Source organism: Canis lupus, chromosome 21, assembly GCF_011100685.1.
Source record: "Canis lupus familiaris isolate Mischka breed German Shepherd chromosome 21, alternate assembly UU_Cfam_GSD_1.0, whole genome shotgun sequence".
Lineage (NCBI taxonomy): Eukaryota > Metazoa > Chordata > Mammalia > Carnivora > Canidae > Canis > Canis lupus.
Window position 1 is genome coordinate 21917431 of NC_049242.1, and position 18737 is coordinate 21936167.

Sequence of the window (18737 nt, forward strand, 5' to 3'; positions counted from 1 at the left end):
TCTGCCTCTCTCGAATAAATAAATAAAATCCTAAAAAAAAAAAAAAAAAAAAAAAGGAATTCTAAGCTTTCCTTTTCTTCTTCTTACCTGCAAACTGATTCAATCACATGGAAAATCAAACAATTAATGTCTGGTGACTCTTAGGCAACATTTCATCAGTATGTTTCCCTTAAAAAATCTAAGGTATCAAAGTTAAAATCAAATTCACATTTAAAAAAATTAAAAAATAAAATTCACATTTGTAGGAATTATCTAGAATATTCCAAAAACAAGTAACAGTGACAAGCTTCCCTACATGACCATGGCTAGTGAAAACTGAGGCAGCTGAAATAGTAATGGAATTTAAATAAAAAGGTCACTGTACCATCCACATATTCTAATTAGATGTTCATATTCACAGCACTTCAGTACAGTTTTAAGAGTCTCTCAAGCATATAATAGAATTTCAGTGAGTTGGAACCTCTTGATTCAAATACTTTGGCGTGCTACCAAACTTTTTCAAGGTTACAAGAGAATACAGATATGTTCTGATACCCATTTATTTTTATCCATTTGACTGACCACATCACGGCAAGAGTGTAAAGGGTCTTTGGAATCAGATCTAAACTAGAATCCCAATTCTATCACTTATTACTTATCAACTTTGGCAAGTTGCTTAACTCTCTTTGAGACTCAGCTGCCTAAGTTGTAAAATAAAAGTGTAACAATGTTTATCATGAAAAGTCATTATGAGGATTATCTAGCATGTACCTGGCATACAATAGGCATCAACAAATTTTATTTTATAATCCTTAACTCAAACTATTAAAAAATTCATGTACATAGAGAATGAGTCATTAGATGTAGGTTAGCTCATTTGCCATGACAGAAATTAAATGGTTAAGAAATACTATGAGTTCCTTTTAAATTCTATCACGATTTATCAAAATGTGTAAGAAGGACTTAGAATAAATGAAAAAAGATAAGGGCATATTACTATGAAGTATCAAAGGTATTAATGGTTTAAAGTATGATTATTTAAAAATTATGACCCTAAGTCATAATTTTTTGGTGTTATTTGGTGGTGTCAAAACAATGCCAGCTGCAATTATAGGGTATCATAATCCTACTTTCCCTGTGAAGTTAGCACTCACAAGAGAAATAAAATGCACTACCATATTAGAGAAGCAGTAGAGTGTAGTGATTAAGGAATGAGCTTTGGAGAGTTGTCCTAAGAAGTTTGGACTTTATCCCTAAACTGATGGGAAGTAATTTAGGGTATTTAATAAGAGCTTTTCTAATCTATTACTTACCTAGTATATAACATTATAGTAACACATACATATGCAGAGGCCAGTATATCTATTTAGCCTTATCAGTGTATTTTGGATTACTTTCTCCCATCCCATTCCCAATGAGGATGCTGCAACATTAGTAGCAGACGGGGTATTTTAGAGTGGTAGGTAGACTAATGACTACCAAAGATGTCTATATCCCAGCCCCAGAATCTGTGAATGAATATGTCACTTTATCTTAAATGGTAAAAATGACTTTGCAAACATGATTAAATTAAGGACCCTGAGTTGAGGAGATTATCCTAGATTACTGCAGCATGCCCAACCTAATCACCTGAGTCCTCAAAAGTAGGAATCTTTGGGAGATGTGACTGGAAAAATGCTCAGAGATGTAAATTTATGTAGCTTTGAAGATCCAGGAAAAGGGCCATAAGCTTAGGAAGCCTAGAGAATGTTAGAAAGGGGCCATAAATCATATAGGCTGGAAAAAAAGGAAACCAATTCTCCCCTAGAGGGTCAGAAAGAAACACAGACCTGCCAACCTTAATTTTAGCCCACTGAGATATGTACTAAAATTCTAATCTACAGAACCACAAGATAATAAATGTATTTATTGTTTTAAGCCACTTAATTTGTGGTGCTTTGTTATAATAGCAATAGAAAATCAACATGATTACTAACAGATGGCTAGCATGTTAGTTAATAAACTGATGTCTTTAAAAAACTCTTGCCTACGAACTTCGACTCCTCTGAAGACTCAGAAAAGTAAAGAGGCAAGTTAGAAACTGGGAAAACATATTCATGATACACATATCTGACTGAGGATTAATATCCAGAAAATGTGATACAAAAATGAGTAAGGAAAAGACAGACAACCCAATTTTAAAACGGGTAAAAGATTTATAGAGGCACATTATAAAAGATGATATCCAATAGGCCAACAAGCTTTTGACAAGAACTCAACATCATTACTCAATGGAGAAATACAAATTAGAACCTCAGGAAGACACCACTACACATCAAACAGAATGACTAAAATTAAAAAGACTTATAACTATAGGCAACAATGTGGAATAACTGGAACTCTCAGAGACTGCTGGTAGGAGCACAAAATGGTTCAACCATTAAAAAAATTCTTCGGTAGTTTCTAAATAAATTTAAGGAGGCTACCGTATGACCTAGCCATTCTACACCCAGGCATATATACAAAAGAAATGAGTGCGTATGTCCATCAAAAGACATATACAACAGGGGCACCTAGGTGGCACAGTTGGTTAAGCGTCTAACTCTTGGTTTCGGGTCAGGTCATAAATCTCAGGGTCCTGGGATTGAACCCTGTTGTCACGCTCCATGCTCAGTGTGGAATCTGCTTAAGATTCTCTTCTCCCTCTGCCCTTCTTCCTCATGCTCTAAATAAATGAATAAATAAAATCTTAAATTAAAAAAAACAACATATACAAGAATGTCCACAGAACCTTATAAAAGTCCCAAGCCAAAAAAAACATAAATGCCCATTAACAGGAAAATGAGCAAATATATTATATTCACACAATGAAATATTACATATCAATAAAAAAAGAATGAACTACTGATATAAACAACATAGATGAATCTCAAAAACATTACATCAAGTGAAAGAAGCCAGAGGCCAGAGTAAATACTTTGTGACTCCATTAACATAAAGTTCAAGAACACGCAAATTAATATATGGAAATAGAAGTTTCTAGGGCAACTAAAATTTTCTATATATTGATCTGGGTGGTGGTTACATGGTAAAATCTCACTGAGCTGTATTTTTACTTAAGATTTGCATATTTTACTATATGTCAAATATACCTCAACTTTAGAGAAAAAAAAAAAGGACTGGGAGGTGGAAACCTTTTGTCTGCTGTGCTCCAGTATGTACTTTGCCCATCAACTACCCCCATGTAAGTGATTTGCTTTAGTACCATTGATACTGTTTCTGGAACTGGAACATTTATCCATGTTGTCCATGCAGAACCATGCAGGCAGGTTAAGGAACAAACAAATGTTCCACAGGTAGAAGAAAAGAATACAAAATGGTAACAACAGATGAGAGTTAATATGATAATTGAAGGGAGAAGGAAAATAATTCTGTTTAAGGATATCTATAGCCAAATAAGGAGAATGTCTGGACTGCCTAAGGAGGTTAAAGTCTGTTAAACAGAATGGAACTACAGCAATAATTATGGACATGATAATAACAGAAATGAGACTAGATGTTGTGCTTTTTTTAATATTTAGTTTTTAAGAAAATATTGTCATTCAATCATTGTCTTATTTTGGCTCCAGCCTAAAACACTTAGAATAAGTCAAAACTGAGGCCAGAGGAACCAGACAAAGAGCCATTACAGCTGCCTGCTTTCTGCCTTAGGCTGTATCTTACCAGGCTTTCTACTGGTTACTTTTACTATCCGTAAGGCTACTTTCCTGGCTACCTCATTTCCTCACTTCCTGTTCATTGACTATGCAGGCTACTTCGCTATCTGTGGTTCCTACTTCTCTGGTTGAGCCTGTCCCTGGGTTTTGGCTACTAGGCTGGACATGTTAATTCAAAGTACAGTCCTATAAAAACCACAACTGCATACACACAGATTAAGAAATATTAACCAAAATATGTAAACACTCTTTCTGCTGGGTGATGTTATTATTACATTACCTTTTCAACAAATTAGAAAAAAAAAGATCATTGATATTTCTGGCAATGTCTGAAAAGCTGGAACCAAAATAAAGGGTATAAGTTATAAGCTGGTTATAAAATGATTTCCAAAGGTCTTTTCCACAGCACATTGATTTTATGTCTGTTTCATTACTAACTGTAATTGCTATAATCTTAAAGGTTATTAATCTAGTATGCAATCCACTTACTTCCCCCTAGACAAAAGGCATAACGTTCTTAAGATCATTTAACATGACTTTGATTTAGTCTGGCAGTGACACACTGTAGGTAAGATCATACTAAACTTAAGGCCACTCATGCAAAGAATTTTCAATGGTCCTTCTCACGAGGAAATGACTTTGTATCTCTGACATTTCTACTTCAGTAATTTTCTACTTTACCCTTGGTCTTAGGGATAATAAAAACCTTTAATAGACTTTTTCTTGCTCTACTTTATTTATGTTTTGACTATTTTATAACTCATGTTTCTTGTTGCTAATTATCTACTTTAGATAAACGCACAACAAATACATTTGTGCAACTACAAATAGACTTTGTAGATTTGGGAGTAAAGGGAAAAATTAAATCTCAGGAGAAAAAAATCTTGTGAAAAAGATTTCTTTTGGCATGGTTCTATTTTACATTAGACACAATTTTTAATTACTGGTTTATGGTATAATGATTAAAAGCATATAGATCTGAGTTCAAGGGGGCTCCCCACAGGGAGGCTGCTTCTCCCTCTGCCTATGTCTCTCATGAATAAATAAAATCTTAAAAAAAAAAAAAAGAAAGATCTGAGTTCAAGGTATTGCTCTACCATTTACAAATTATGTGATTTGGGTCAAACTATTTCTCAAATATCCATTTATAAATAATGTTAAAGAGTTCCTCATAGGTTGTGAAGAGTTTTAAATGACATAATATAAATTAATATACTTTCCACAGAGCCTGATATATTATAAATGCCCTATAAGTGATAATTATTGTTCTCTCTTCAAACTCCATCAATGTTAACAGCAAATTTTATGGCCTCATAAAAATTAATGACTAAGCCATAGTCACATGAAGCTTAGAAAATTCCAAGAGTCTTAACATCAAACACTAAATAGTAACCAGGCAGGCAGAATTTAGATTCAAACAACTTGTCTTTGCTTTTCAATTTACTCTGCTAGCTTTATTATGGGATAAGGAATACTAAATTCATTTGAATTCATTATCATCTCTCTACATAAATGTGATTTTGAAAATATTTACCTAAAACAAATACTAGATTCTTATTCTCCCTTCAATTTAATAGCATTTCTACTTTTTAAATAGACTTACTAGAAAAATAATCAGAGGTGATATCTTTGATTCTTCTATTCATCTGTTATAAGCATCTCTTCCTTTCATAAAAAGTGCATATTTAGACTACATTATAGTAGAAAAATAAACAAAGAGAGAAAAAGATTTTAGACAAAGAGACTGGAAGGTCCCAAAGCAGCTATAATTGAGATGGCAAATTAAACTGAAATCAAGCTTACCAGAACTGGCAATTGCTCAGGGACACAAGATGGGAAAAATATGAAAAAGTAACATTTTTAATTCTTCTTTAATTCGAGATGCCTGGGTGGCTCAGCAGTTGAGCGTCTGCCTTGGGCTTAGGGAGTGATCCCCGCATCCGGGATCGAGTCCCACATCGGGCTCCTTGTAGGGAGCCTACTTCTCCCTGTGCCTGTATGTCTGCCTCTCTCTTTCTGTGTCTCTCATGAATAAATAAATAAAATCTTAAAAAACAAAACAAAACTCTTCTTTAATTCTTCCTCACTATACTTGATATCTTGTCTTTGTAACACTGAAGACAATTGTTAGCATATACTCAATCATAAAATTATTTATGTAATGCCCATCTCTGCTGCTAACCTGTAAGCTCCAATCAACAATATATGTGAATGATACCCAGCACCGAACAGGTTCTCATTAAACATTTGTTGGATGAATTGAAAAATGACTAAATTCTTAGTGGATTTAGGCTCCAAGTCAGAACACAAAACACCTCATAAATTCCTAACAATCTGTCCCTAATATGCTTCAACACAAGGCCAAAGTTTCCAATTCTTCCTGTAAAATCTCCCTCAACTCCCAAAAATAAGTGCATCTCATAGTTACTAAGCATTTTTATCACAAAATTAAAACACTGAACATCTTATACAAGTATTTAGTAAATTTCCTTGATTTGTTAATCAAATCTCTATTTCTAGATAAAGTTTGTTTTATGTACATGTGGGTGTCTCTCATATACACAATACACACAATATTTTTAGTGGCGAGACTTATCTTGGTGAAAAATTCCAACAAGTACATACATGAAAAAGAAGTCTTATTAGCAAAACATGCCTGCTGTTTGAGGCGTTTAAAATAAAGCATCCATTCATTCATCAAACCTTCTCACATGTTTAGCTTGCACCAGGTATTGCTGACTGCTAGAAATCCAGAAGAGTAAGACTTTCAGGATGCTCAGATAGAACCAACAGTTAAAAACAGATTATGACAGTTAATATGGGCAGTGATATGATCTCAATCACAAAACCAAGAATAAGATATAGAAGTAACACGAAGAGAGTGATTGTTAGATCAGCAAAGATATCTCTCCTGTAATCACTGTCCATTTTTATTTCTATATTTCCTTCAAATCTCTTGTTCATTGTTAAACTGCCTGATATTCTAGCATACAGACTATAAGTGCTCAATAAATCTTTTAAAAAAGTAAACCCTTTATTTTGAAAATACTTTAAGATATTGCAGAATTTATGAAAATATTACAATGAGCTCCTATATACTCTTAACCTAGATTTACTAACATTTTCCCATATTTTATCTCTCTGAATACATAAAAAATGTACATAAAGTAAAACACACATTAGTGTTATTTTGTTGAATCACTTAAGAGTAAGTTGCTAAAAACTATGACCTTTTACCTTTAAGTTCTTTAGCATTTATCTCCCAAGTTGGGACGTTCTCTTATATAATCACAATGCAGTGATTAAATTCAGGAAACTTGTATTAATACAATATTATCTAATATACAGTCCTTATTCACATTTCACTGATTTGCCAAATATTACCCTTTAGACTTTCTTCTCCTCATGCTGAATATCCCTTATTTCATTAAGCTGTTAATCTGCAACAGTTCCTCAGCCTTTCTCTCTCTGTCATGACTAATATTTTTGAAACTTTAATTTTTTTAGTTGTTTCATAGAATGTGCCTCAGTTTGTTGTGGGGTTTTTTGTGTGTGATTGTTTTCTTACCATTTGATTCACATTATACACTTTTGGCAGTAATACTGTATAAATGATGTTTCCTTTTCAGTGCATCACACCAGGAAGAACCAGTTATTAGTTTATATCATTATTAATCATGTTAACTTTGATTCCTTGAATAAGATGGTACTTGACAGATTTCTTGTGTTGTTACCATTTTTACATTTGTAATTAATCAGTAACCTGCCAGAAGATTCTTTCAGGTTGTATAACTATTTCCCAAACACTTTCACCCAGTATTTTTAGCATTCACTGATAACTCTTGTCTGAGTCAATTATTACAATGATGGTTGCACAACAGTGATTAAATTAAAAAAAAAAACTGTTTACATTTATTAGTTGGCAATTAAGTTTTTTTTTTTTTAAGATTTATTTATTTATTTATTTATTTATTTATTTATTTATTTAATTCATGAGAGGCAGAGACATAGGCAGAGGGAGGAGCAGGTTCCATGAAGGGAGCCCAATGTGGGACTCAATCCTGAGACTCCAGGATCACACCCTAAGCTGAAGGCAGACGCTCAACTGCTGACCGCTGAGGCACCCAGGCGTCCTGGCAATTAAGTTATTATTTAAATTTCAGTTAGGGGCACCGGGATGGCTCAGCGGTTGAGCATCTGCCTTTGGCTTGGGTCATGATCCTAGGGTACTGGGATCGAGTCCCACATCAGGCTCCCCACAGAGAGCCTGCTTCTCCCTGTGCCTGTGAATCTGCCTCTCATGAATAAATAAAAACTTAAAATAAAATAAATTCCAGTTATTTAATATACAGTGTAATATTAGTTTCAAGTGTACAACATAGTGATGAAACACTTCCAAACATCATCCAGTGCTCATCACAAGTGCCCTCAGTCCCCATCAAAGTTTCACCCATTCCCCCTACCTTCTCCCCGCATCTGGTAACCATCAGTGTATTCTCTATAGTTCAGTCTGTTTCTTGGCTTGGCAATTCTACTCTTTAAAAAAAAAGCTTTTCCTTCCCATACCATTTATTTGTTTGTGGATTCTTTTTTTATACCATATATTGTAATCCAATTCTGTCATTTTTCATTTGGAAGTTCCAAATGTCCTGGCTTGGCCAACTGCCTTCTGGTTATTTTGACAGGATTCTCTCACTTTTTGGACACTTTCTTACTTTCTAGATGTGCCAGACTCCTCTTGTATTCTCCTTACTCATCCCAGAAACCAGTCATTTCTCCAAGAAGTCTTCATTCCTTCAGTGAGTAAAGATTTTTAGAAAGCAAAGCCTCAAAACTAAGATGTGTTTGCTGCTACTTAAGACTCATTGCTTCTAGGTATCCTTTCAGAAGATAAAACGTGAATTTTTTTTTGTTTTAATTATACTGATACCTCTAACTCCAATCAATCAATATCAATATCAATCCAATATCACAAGGTTCTTCCTTATCTTCCCCCATTCAAATTTATATCTTCTTTCTTCCACATGAGAACTCTCCTAACAACACCATTTCAATACATTTCCTCATTTGCTTAATCCTTAAGGGCATACCAAAATAAATTTAGAATTGCTATACTCTTACACCACCAATAATAAATTAAAAAATAAATAAAAGTAAATAAAATTAGTAAACTAATAAAGTTCAAGATTTCATTGAATTTCCTTTTGTTTTCAAACTGAAGACATATAATGAAAATAACATTTAAAGTTAATTGGATTAATACTTTCACTTTCCTCCTATGTGGCTATGTTTTCTGATAAATGGTAGAATACTTTTTTTCATTATGATTATGATTTTATCTTTTCACATAAGTCTTTGTTTCACAGCCAAAATTGAGCAGAAGGTACAGTATTTCCCATATAATCCCTACTTCCCCATATGCGTATCTTCCCCATTATCAACATCCCTAGAGATGTGTTACAATTGATGAAGCTACATTAACACATTATCACCCAAAGTCCCAAAGTCCATAGTTTACATTATAATCACTCCTGATGCTGTACCCAATTGCATTAAACGTGTATATTGCCCTAGGTAACATTGATATTTTCACAATATTAATTCTGCCAATCCATGAGCATGGAATATTTTTCCATCTCTTTGTGTCTTCTTCAATTTCTTTCAGAAGTGTTCTATAGTTTTGAGGGTATAGATCCTTTACATCTTTGGTTAGGTTTATTCCTAGGTATCTTATGCTTTTGGGTGCAATTGTAAATGGGATTGACTCCTTAATTTCTCTTTCTTCAGTTTCATTGTTAGTGTATAGAAATGCCACTGATTTCTGGGCATTGATTTTGTATCCTGCCACATACCGAATTGCTGTATGAGTTCTTGCAATCTTGGGGTGGAGACTTTTGGGTTTTCTATGTAGAGTATCATGCCATCGCCGAAGAGGGAGAGTTTGACTTCTTCTTTGCCAATTTGAATGCCTTTAATGTCTTTTTGTTGTCTGATTGCTGAGGCTAGGACTTCCAGTACTATGTTGAGCAGCAGTGGTGAGAGGAGACATCCCTTTCTTGTTCCTGATCTTAGGGGAAAGGCTCCCAGTGCTTCCCCATTGAGAATGATATTTGCTGTGGGCTTTTCGTAGATGGCTTTTAAGATGTTGAGGAATGTTCCCTCTATCCCTACACTCTGAAGAGTTTTGATCAGAAATGGATGCTGTATTTTGTCAAATGCTTTCTCTACATCTAATGAGAGGATCATATGGTTCTTGGTTTTTCTCTTGCTGATATGATGAATCACACTGATTGTTTTACAGGTGTTGAACCAGCCTTGTGTCCCGGGGATAAATCCTACTTGGTCATGGTGAATAATTTTCTTAATGTATTGTTGGATCCTATTGGCCAGTATCTTGTTGAGAATTTTTGCATCCATGTTCATCAGGGATATTGGTCTGTAATTCTCCTTTTGGTTTTGGAATTAAGGTGATGCTGGCCTCATAGAACGAATTTGGAAGACTCCATCTCTTTCTATCTTTCCAAACAGCTTTAGGAGAATAGGTATGATTTCTTCTTTAAACGTTTGATAGAATTCCCCTGGGAAGCCATCTGGCCCTGGACTCTTGTGTCTTGGGAGGTTTTTGATGACTGCTTCAATTTCCTCCCTGGTTATTGGCCTGTTCAGGTTTTCTATTTCTTCCTGTTCCAGTTTTGGTAGTTTGTGGCTTTCCAGGAATGCGTCCATTTCTTCTAGATTGCCTAATTTATTGGTGTATAGCTGTTCATAATATGTTTTTAAAATCATTTGTATTTCCTTGGTGTTGGTAGTGATCTCTCCTTTCTCATTCATGATTTTATTAATTTGAGTCTTCTCTCTTTTCTTTTTAATAAGGCTGGCTAATGGTTTATCTATCTTATTAATTCTTTCAAAGAACCAACTCCTGGTTCTGTTGATCTGTTCCACAGTTCTTCTGGTCTCGATTTCGTTGAGTTCTGCTCGAATCTTTATTAACTCTCTTCTTCTCCTGGGTGTAGGATCTAGTTGCTATTTTTTCTCTAGCTCCTTTATGTGTAAGGTTAGCTTTTGTACTTGAGTTCTTTCCAGTTTTTGGATAGATGCTTGTATTGCGATGTATTTCCCCCTTAGGACTGCTTTTGCTGCATCCCAAAGATTTTGAACGGTTGTATCTTCATTCTCATTAGTTTCCATGAATCTTTTTAATTCTTCCTTAATTTCCTGGTTGACCCTTTCATCTTTTAGCAGGATGGTCCTTAACCTCCACGTGTTTGAGGTCCTTCCAAACTTCTTGTTGTGATTTAGTTCTAATTTCAAGGCATTATGGTCTGAGAACATGCAGGGGACGATCCCAATCTTTTGGTATCGGTTCAGACCCGATTTGTGACCCAGTATGTGGTCTATTCTGGAGAAAGTTCCATGTGCACTTGAGAAGAATGTGTATTCAGTTGAGTTTGGATGTAAAGTTCTGTAGATATCTGTGAAATCCATCTGGTCCAGTGTATCATTTAAAGCTCTCGTTTCTTTGGAGATGTTGTGCTTAGAAGACCTAATGAGTACAGAAAGAGCTAGATTGAAGTCACCAAGTATAAGTGTATTATTATCTAAGTATTTCTTCACTTTGGTTATTAATTGATTTATATATTTGGCAGCTCCCACATTCGGGGCATATATATTGAGGATTGTTAAGTCCTCTTGTTGGATAGATCCTTTAAGTATGAGATAGTGTCCCTCTTCATCTCTCACTACAGTCTTCAGGGTAAATTTTAGTTTATCTGATATAAGGATGGCTACCCCTGCTTTCTTTTGAGGACCATTCGAACGGTAAATGGTTCTCCAACCTTTTATTTTCAGGCTGTAGGTGTCCTTCTGTCTAAAATGAGTCTCTTGTAGACAGCAAATAGATGGGTCCTGCTTTTTTATCCAGTCTGAAACCCTGCGCCTTTTGATGGGGTCATTAAGCCCGTTCACGTTCAGAGTTACTATTGAGAGATATGAGTTTAGTGTCATCATGATATCTATTCAGTCCTTGTTTTTGTGGTTGTTCCACTGAACTTCTTCTTAAAGGGGAATTTTAAGAGTCCCCCTTAAAATTTCTTGCAGAGCTGGTTTGGAGGTCACATATTCTTTCAGTTGCTGCCTGTCTTGAAAGCTCTTTATCTCTCCTTCCATTTTGAATGAGAGCCTTGCTGGATAAAGTATTCTTGGTTGCATGTTCTTCTCATTTAGGACCCTGAATATATCCTGCCAGCCCTTTCTGGCCTGCCAGGTCTCTGTGGAGAGGTCTGCTGTTACCCTAATACTCCTCCCCATAAAAGTCAGGGATTTCTTGTCTCTTGCTGCTTTAAGGATCTTCTCTTTATCTTTGGAATTTGCAAGCTTCACTATTAAGTGTCGAGGTGTTGAACGGTTTTTATTGATTTTAGGGGGGGATTTCTCTATTTCCTGGATCTGAATGCCTGTTTCCCTTCCCAGATTAGGAAAGTTTTCAGCTAGAATTTGTTCAAATACATATTCTGGCCCTCTGGCCCTTTCGGCGCCCTCGGGAACACCAATTAAACGTAGGTTTTTCTTCCTCAGGCTGTCGTTTATTTCCCTTAATCTATCTTCATGGTCTTTTAATTGTTTGTCTCTTTTTTCCTCAGTTTCCCTCTTTGCTATCAACTTGTCTTCTATGTCACTCACTCGTTCTTCTACCTCGTTAACCCTCGTCATTAGGACTTCTAGTTTGGATTGCATCTCATTCAATTGATTTTTAATTTCTGCCTGATTAGCTCTAAATTCTGCAGTCATGAAGTCTCTTGAGTCCTTTATGCTTTTTTCTAGAGCCACAGGTAGCTGTATAATAGTGCTTCTGAATTGGCTTTCTGACATTGAATGGTAATCCAAATTTTGTAACTCTGTGGGAGAGAGGACTGTTTCTGATTCTTTCTTTTGAAGTGAGGTTTTCCTTCTAGTCATTTTGCTCAGTGCAGAGTGGCCAAAAGCAAGTTGTATTGGGAAAAGGAGAAAAAGAGAGGAGAGAAAAAAGGAAAGAAAAGAGAAAGAGAAAAAAAAGGAAGAAAAAAAGAAAAAGAGAAAGAAAAAGAAAGGAAAAAAAGGAGTGGGGTAAGGAAACAAATCAAAAAACAAAACAAAACAACAAAAAAAAAAAAAAAGAAAGAAAGAAAAAAAAAAAGAACCACAGGGGAGTATCTTCTGATTCTGTGTACTTTAAGTCCCTTGGCTTCCCCTGGAAATTGTCGGTCTAGCTGGTCTTCTGGGGGAGGGGCCTGTTGTGCTGATTTCCAGGTGTTAGCACTTGGAGCTGCTCTGCCCCCTGCCTGGTGCAGGGCTCAGTGGGGGTTGTTTACCCTGTGAGACCCCAGGAGGAACAGCCCCAGTGGCGGGGCCAGCTCTGGAAACCTGGATTCAGCCCCCGCAGTAACTCCGGAGCTTTCCGTCTGCAGGGCCTGGAGGCTCCGCGGCGGGGCCGCTGATCTGCTCAGCTCGGGGCAGGAGCGTCCTTGCTGTCCTGGGCCCTCCCGGCCTCTGCCTGTCCTGGGGGGAGGCCGGATGCTGGGCTGTGTCCCGGCGCCCTGTGCTCCCGGTCTGCGCTGTTGGATTCGCGCTCCCGGCCCGCAGCCCCCTCCGCGGAGCTGCCACCCAAGCCCCTCCGAGCTGCTCCGGTCCCGCCGTGCGCGCTGCAGCCCTTAGGGAGCTCGGCACACTCTCCTGGGCGCGCAGTTGCTCTGTTACTGTCCCAGGGAACCCGAGGGCATCCTAGCCCTCCTGGGTCCTGCTCCAACTCCCTGTGAGCCCCTTTCCACCGGGAAGGTTGGTGCAGCTCCTGCTTCTCCCGGACGGGGCTCTCCTGTCCTGGGGACACTCGCCCCGGCCTCAGCCCGGCTCCTCGCGGGGCCCCTCCCCCTTGGATGCCTTTTGTTTATTTCTTTTTTCCCGTCTTCCTACCTTGATAGAAGCGCGAACTCTTCTCACTGTAGCATTCCAGGTGTTCTCTCTTTAATTCTCAGGCCGAATTAATAGATTTTCAGGATAATTTGAAGGTTTTCTAGGTAATTTGGTGGAGACAGGTGATTTGGAGACCCTATTCTTCTGCCACCTTGCCCCTCCCCTGGCTATTTTTTAAAAAGATTTTATTTATTTATTTGAAAAAGAGAAGGGGAACATGAGCAGGGGGAGAAGGAGGGGCAGAGGGCTCAGCAGGGAGCCCACGGGGCCTTATCCCAGGACCCCGAGATCATGACCTGAGCTGAAGGCAGACATTTTAACTGACCGAGCCACTCAGGCACCGCATCCTTAGTATATATATTTTTTTAAAGATTTTATTTATTTATTCTTGAAAGAGAGAGAAAGAGGCATAGACATAGGGAGAAGCAGGCTGGGGAGCCTGATGCAGGACTCGATCCCAGGACTCTGGGATCACGCCATGAGCCAAAGGCAGATGCTCAAACACTGAGCCACCCAGGTGTCCCTCCATCCTCAATATTAGGGATACTAAATCTCTACCTGTAGCATAAGTCATAAATATTTTCACCTTTTGGTCTTTTGCTTTGACTTTACTTATAGTATTCTTTTGCCAAACCAAAGGTTTTATTTAATTGGCCAACATTTTCTTTTATTACATCTGGATGCTGAATCATAGCTACAACGACTTTCTTCTGCACAGTTAGGATATAGAAGAATTCATGTGCATTTTCTTGCAGTACTTACAAGATTTTAGTTTTTATAATGAGGTCTCTGATCATTTAAAACTTATTCTTATGCATGATATGAGGTATACATACATCTATTCTGTTCCTCTAAATATTATTAAATTATTCACCTTTTCTCCCAGTGATTAGAGATGCAATCTTTATCATATACTAAACTCTAATATGGGCTTGGGTATTTAGACCTTTTTATTTTTTTCTAAAGATTTTATTTATTTATTTATTTTAGAGTGAGAGAGAAAGCAAGCATGAGTGAGGGAGAGGGCAGAGCTGGAGGGAGAGGGAGGATTCTGTACTGAGCCCAGAGCCCCACATGGGGCCCAATCTCAAGACTCTGAGATCATGACCTGTACTGAAACGAAGAGTTAGAAGCTCAACCAACTAAGCCACCCAAGTACCCCTATTTATGCCTTAAAAAAAAAAAAATTCCACTTTACTATCTATTGGAATACCAGTACTACATACTATTTTACCAATAAGTGTTTTAGAATATAATATATAGGAAGAGTAGTATATCCTTATAGCTCTTCCTTTTTAAAGATTGCCTAGGTATCTTCGCATGTTTATATTTTCATACGAACTCTCCTAATGAAAAAGACCTACTGGTTTTTCTATTAATAATTATTTTAATGAATATAATTTAGTTAATAAATTAACCCAGACTAATAGAAATCTTTAAGTTGTCTGTCCAAAAACAACTTTTTATTTGTTCAGATTTACTTTCATGTCATCAAGTGTCTTAAAGATCTTTTCACACAGATACTACATATTTCTTATTAAATTTATTCATAGATATTTTATGTTTTGAAATGGTACTTTAAATGGGGTTTTCTTTACTATTATCTCTAACGGGATATTGTTTGTATGTGTGAAGATTATTGCTTTTTATAATTTTAAGCCTGATACTTCACCAAATAGTTTTGTTGTTTGAGTTAGCTTGGTAATTGATTCTCTAGACTAGAGTTTTCAGGAATGCTACGGTATCTGGTTTTTTTTTTTTTTTTAAAGATTTTATTTATGTATTCATAAGAGACACAGAGAGAGAGGCAGACATATAGATAGAGGGAGAAGCAGGCTCCTTGCAGGGAGCCTGACGCAGAACTAGATCCCTGGATGGGGATCATGCCCTGAGCCGAAGGCAGGAGCTCAACCGCTGAGCCACCCAGGCGTCCCTGCTATGATATCTGTTAACAAAGATAGTTTCCTTCTTTCTCAATTTTTAGGCCCTTAATAATTTTCTCTAGTATAAATGCACTGATTAATGTTTTTAGTGCTTCCGTACTGAGTAATAAAATGCTGGCTTTAGGATTGAGATATGTCTATTACCATATTAATACAGTATCCATCAATTCCTAATTTCTTGGGTTTTCTTTTTAATAAGAAATGGATATGAAATTTTGACAAAGCATTTTTCAGCATTTATGAAGATAATAACATGGTTTTTCTTCTTGAATTTACTACTGTAATATATTGTATTAATGGATCTCCTAAATGTGAATGATCTACACTCTGGGGAATAAACTCCAGTTGTCATGGTATATTATTTTCCAAATGTGGGGCCAGATTCTATTTATTATCTACTACTTTTTAAAATAAGAAAATAGAGAATTAAATAAATTTAACTATCTTGTTAATAACTCAAAAAAAAAAAAAAGCTTTAAAACCACAAATTCTTTTGTTTTTTAAGTTTGGCACAAACTGATTTGACAGTAAAATCTGACCTGATTGGACATAAGGCTATTCATAGTAATTTTTTACCCCAGTTAGTGTAAATATTCGTCTTAAGCGGCAAGATGAATAGTTCACCTATGGAGTGCTACCCCAAGTCTTGGTGGGCTTAGTAGATCTATTGTAGTACATATAATCTATTAATTTTCTAAAATCCAAAAGCAATCTGAATTTAGAAATACTTCTGGTTCCAAGGAATCAAATAAGGACTTATTAATCTATATTAGTGGTGTAATTGCAAGAAATTTTAAAAAAAATATTGAGCTCAAGGGCTTTCTCTGACCTTCAGAGAGTAAATTTCATAAGGATGCTTTCCATGAAGAGATACTGATGCAAGAGGCCCAAGAATTTCATTATGATGCCTCTACTGTGCTCTATTTTTTATCTCCCTTAATTACCCCTAAACCTTCCTCAGTTGGAAAAAGGTTACAGGAAAAAATAATTTAGAAAATATGTACCTCCATATATTCACAGGAATATCAGAAGACAGCAGATTACCACAATATGTGGAATAGTTACTCAAACCATCATATCTGTATAAACATAAAAAAAATGACTTTTGGTCATTAATATGCAAATGAATTCACTTAATAAGACATCGATCCCTAAAGAGAAAAATCCTCAAATTCAAGGTGACAATCAATCTTCAACAATTAGGAGTGGCTGCCTGGATCCTAAATATCAGGTACAATGGGAAAAGTAGCTATACCTCACCAGAAAGAGATACAGTGCCTATATATATATATCGCTAATTTCAAGTCTTCTGTATCTTTAATCTCCTCGATTGCTTTTCTTCCTTCAGCCCCACCCCTTAGACATAAACACTCAACATCCTCCCTCTCACATATTGTGCACATTCCTCCATTTTCCGTGACCACTGGTTTTAAATTTTTAATCAAGAATTGAGATATACCATTAAATTTACTCAATGCATGATTTTATGAATTTTAGTAAATTTAAAAAGTTGTGCAATATCACAATCCAGTTTTGTGGTAATTCCATCTGCCCTTATGCCCACCTGTAGTCAACATCCAGTCCCACCCAAAACCCTATGTAACTAATGATTTCCTTCTTATCTCCATTAATTTTGCCTTCTCCAGAAATTTCATTCAAATAGAATCATATAATCTGTTTTGTGTCTTTTAGTTTCTTTCACTTGGCATAATATTTGAGGTTCCTCTTTTTTGTTACATGCATCAGTTCTCTCCTTTTTGTTTGGTAATAATTTATGATATCCGCATTGATATTCATATTAGTCCTTAATTTTCCTTTTTTTAATGGCACTTTAACAGGTTTACATAACAATGCTGTTTTCTTCATAAAATGAATATGGAAATTTTCATCATTATGCATGCTTTGAAAAAATTTATGTTAACACTGGGACTATCTTGTCTTTGAAGTTTTAGTAGAACTCAAAGAAACTATCTGGGTCTGGTATTATTTATGGAGTACCTTGATAACTTACTCTATTTTCATATAAACAATGGTCTATTCAAAGCTTTCTATCTTTCCTGGGGTCAATTTTGCTAAACTATTTTCTTAGTAAATTATCCAATTCTAAATTTAGTTTCAGAGCTTTTATCTTAATTTTTTTTAAAGAACTCAGCAAATTAAAATTCTAGTTTACTGTTGAACAGTATTGTTTCACATATACAACAAACAGGCCAAAAGAGGTTTTAAAATTTAATTCCTTTGTTTCGATGGGTGTTTCCCTTCGTCTTTTTTTTTTTTTTTTTAAGATTTTATCCATTTATTCATGAGAGACACACAGTGAGGCAGAAACACAGGCAGAGGGAGAAGCAGGCTCCATGCAGGGAGCCCGATATGGGACTCATCCCAAGACCACAGGATCATCCCCGAGCCAAAGGCAGACGCTAAAACGCTGAGCCACCCAGGTGTCCTTGTCATTTCTTATGTCTGTTTATGCTTGCTCCTTTTTTCTTAGGTTAGCTAGTTGCCTACTTTTTCTTTAAAAGGGGGAGGGGAGTTGATGCATTCATTAGAACTATGTTTTTCTGTCCTTTATCTTGTTAGTTTCTGCTTCTGTCTTTATAATTTCCTCCCTTGGACTTTCATATGATTTACTTTGTGGTCCTTTTTTCTTGCCTTTTGAGATCTTAACTAATATTTTACTTTGTCTTATATTTTATTATTAAGTTTTTAAACCTATGGATTGTCCTCTGATGGCTGCTTTAAATAAATCCCACAGATTACGATATGCAAAATTTTTGTTACAATTCTATTTTAAGGATTTTATAATTTCACTTTACATTTTCCCTTTCATTTAGAGTTAATAGATTTAAAATTTTTGAAAAGAAGAACGTTTTCCTGGTTTAAATTTGTTAATTTTTAGCATGGATGCACTGTGATGATATATTATTTTATTATTTCCATTTAATGTTCCACTCTTGTTCTTATGAACATTTTATGCACACTTGAGAAGAGGGCCTATATTCCATAAGGGTATGAAATTCAGCATAAATTCATGTTGTCAACTTTATTAGTTATGTTGTTAGGTCTTAGATATTGTTAATTTTTGTTGTTCACTTCACCTGTTTTGTACTGAGTGTGGCATATTATAATCTTCTATCATTATAGTTCTTTTTTTTAATTAATTAATTATTTA

The 18737-nt window shown here is 35.9% G+C and overlaps 1 protein-coding gene across 5 annotated transcripts in view; it reads right to left on the minus strand.

Moving 5' to 3' along the window:
- The window catches only part of ACER3 (alkaline ceramidase 3), a 151393-nt gene that overhangs the window by 90746 nt on the left and 41910 nt on the right, over window positions 1-18737 (minus strand). For 3 of the 5 annotated variants that reach the window (XM_038568546.1, XM_038568545.1, XM_038568547.1), the window contains exon 2: window positions 16570-16644. The exons of the other annotated variants lie outside the window; for them this stretch is intronic. In XM_038568546.1, the coding sequence (XP_038424474.1) occupies window positions 16570-16575 (6 nt within the window). In that variant the 5' untranslated portion in view covers window positions 16576-16644. The remainder of the gene's footprint in view (window positions 1-16569; window positions 16645-18737) is intronic. 5 annotated transcript variants of the gene reach the window in all.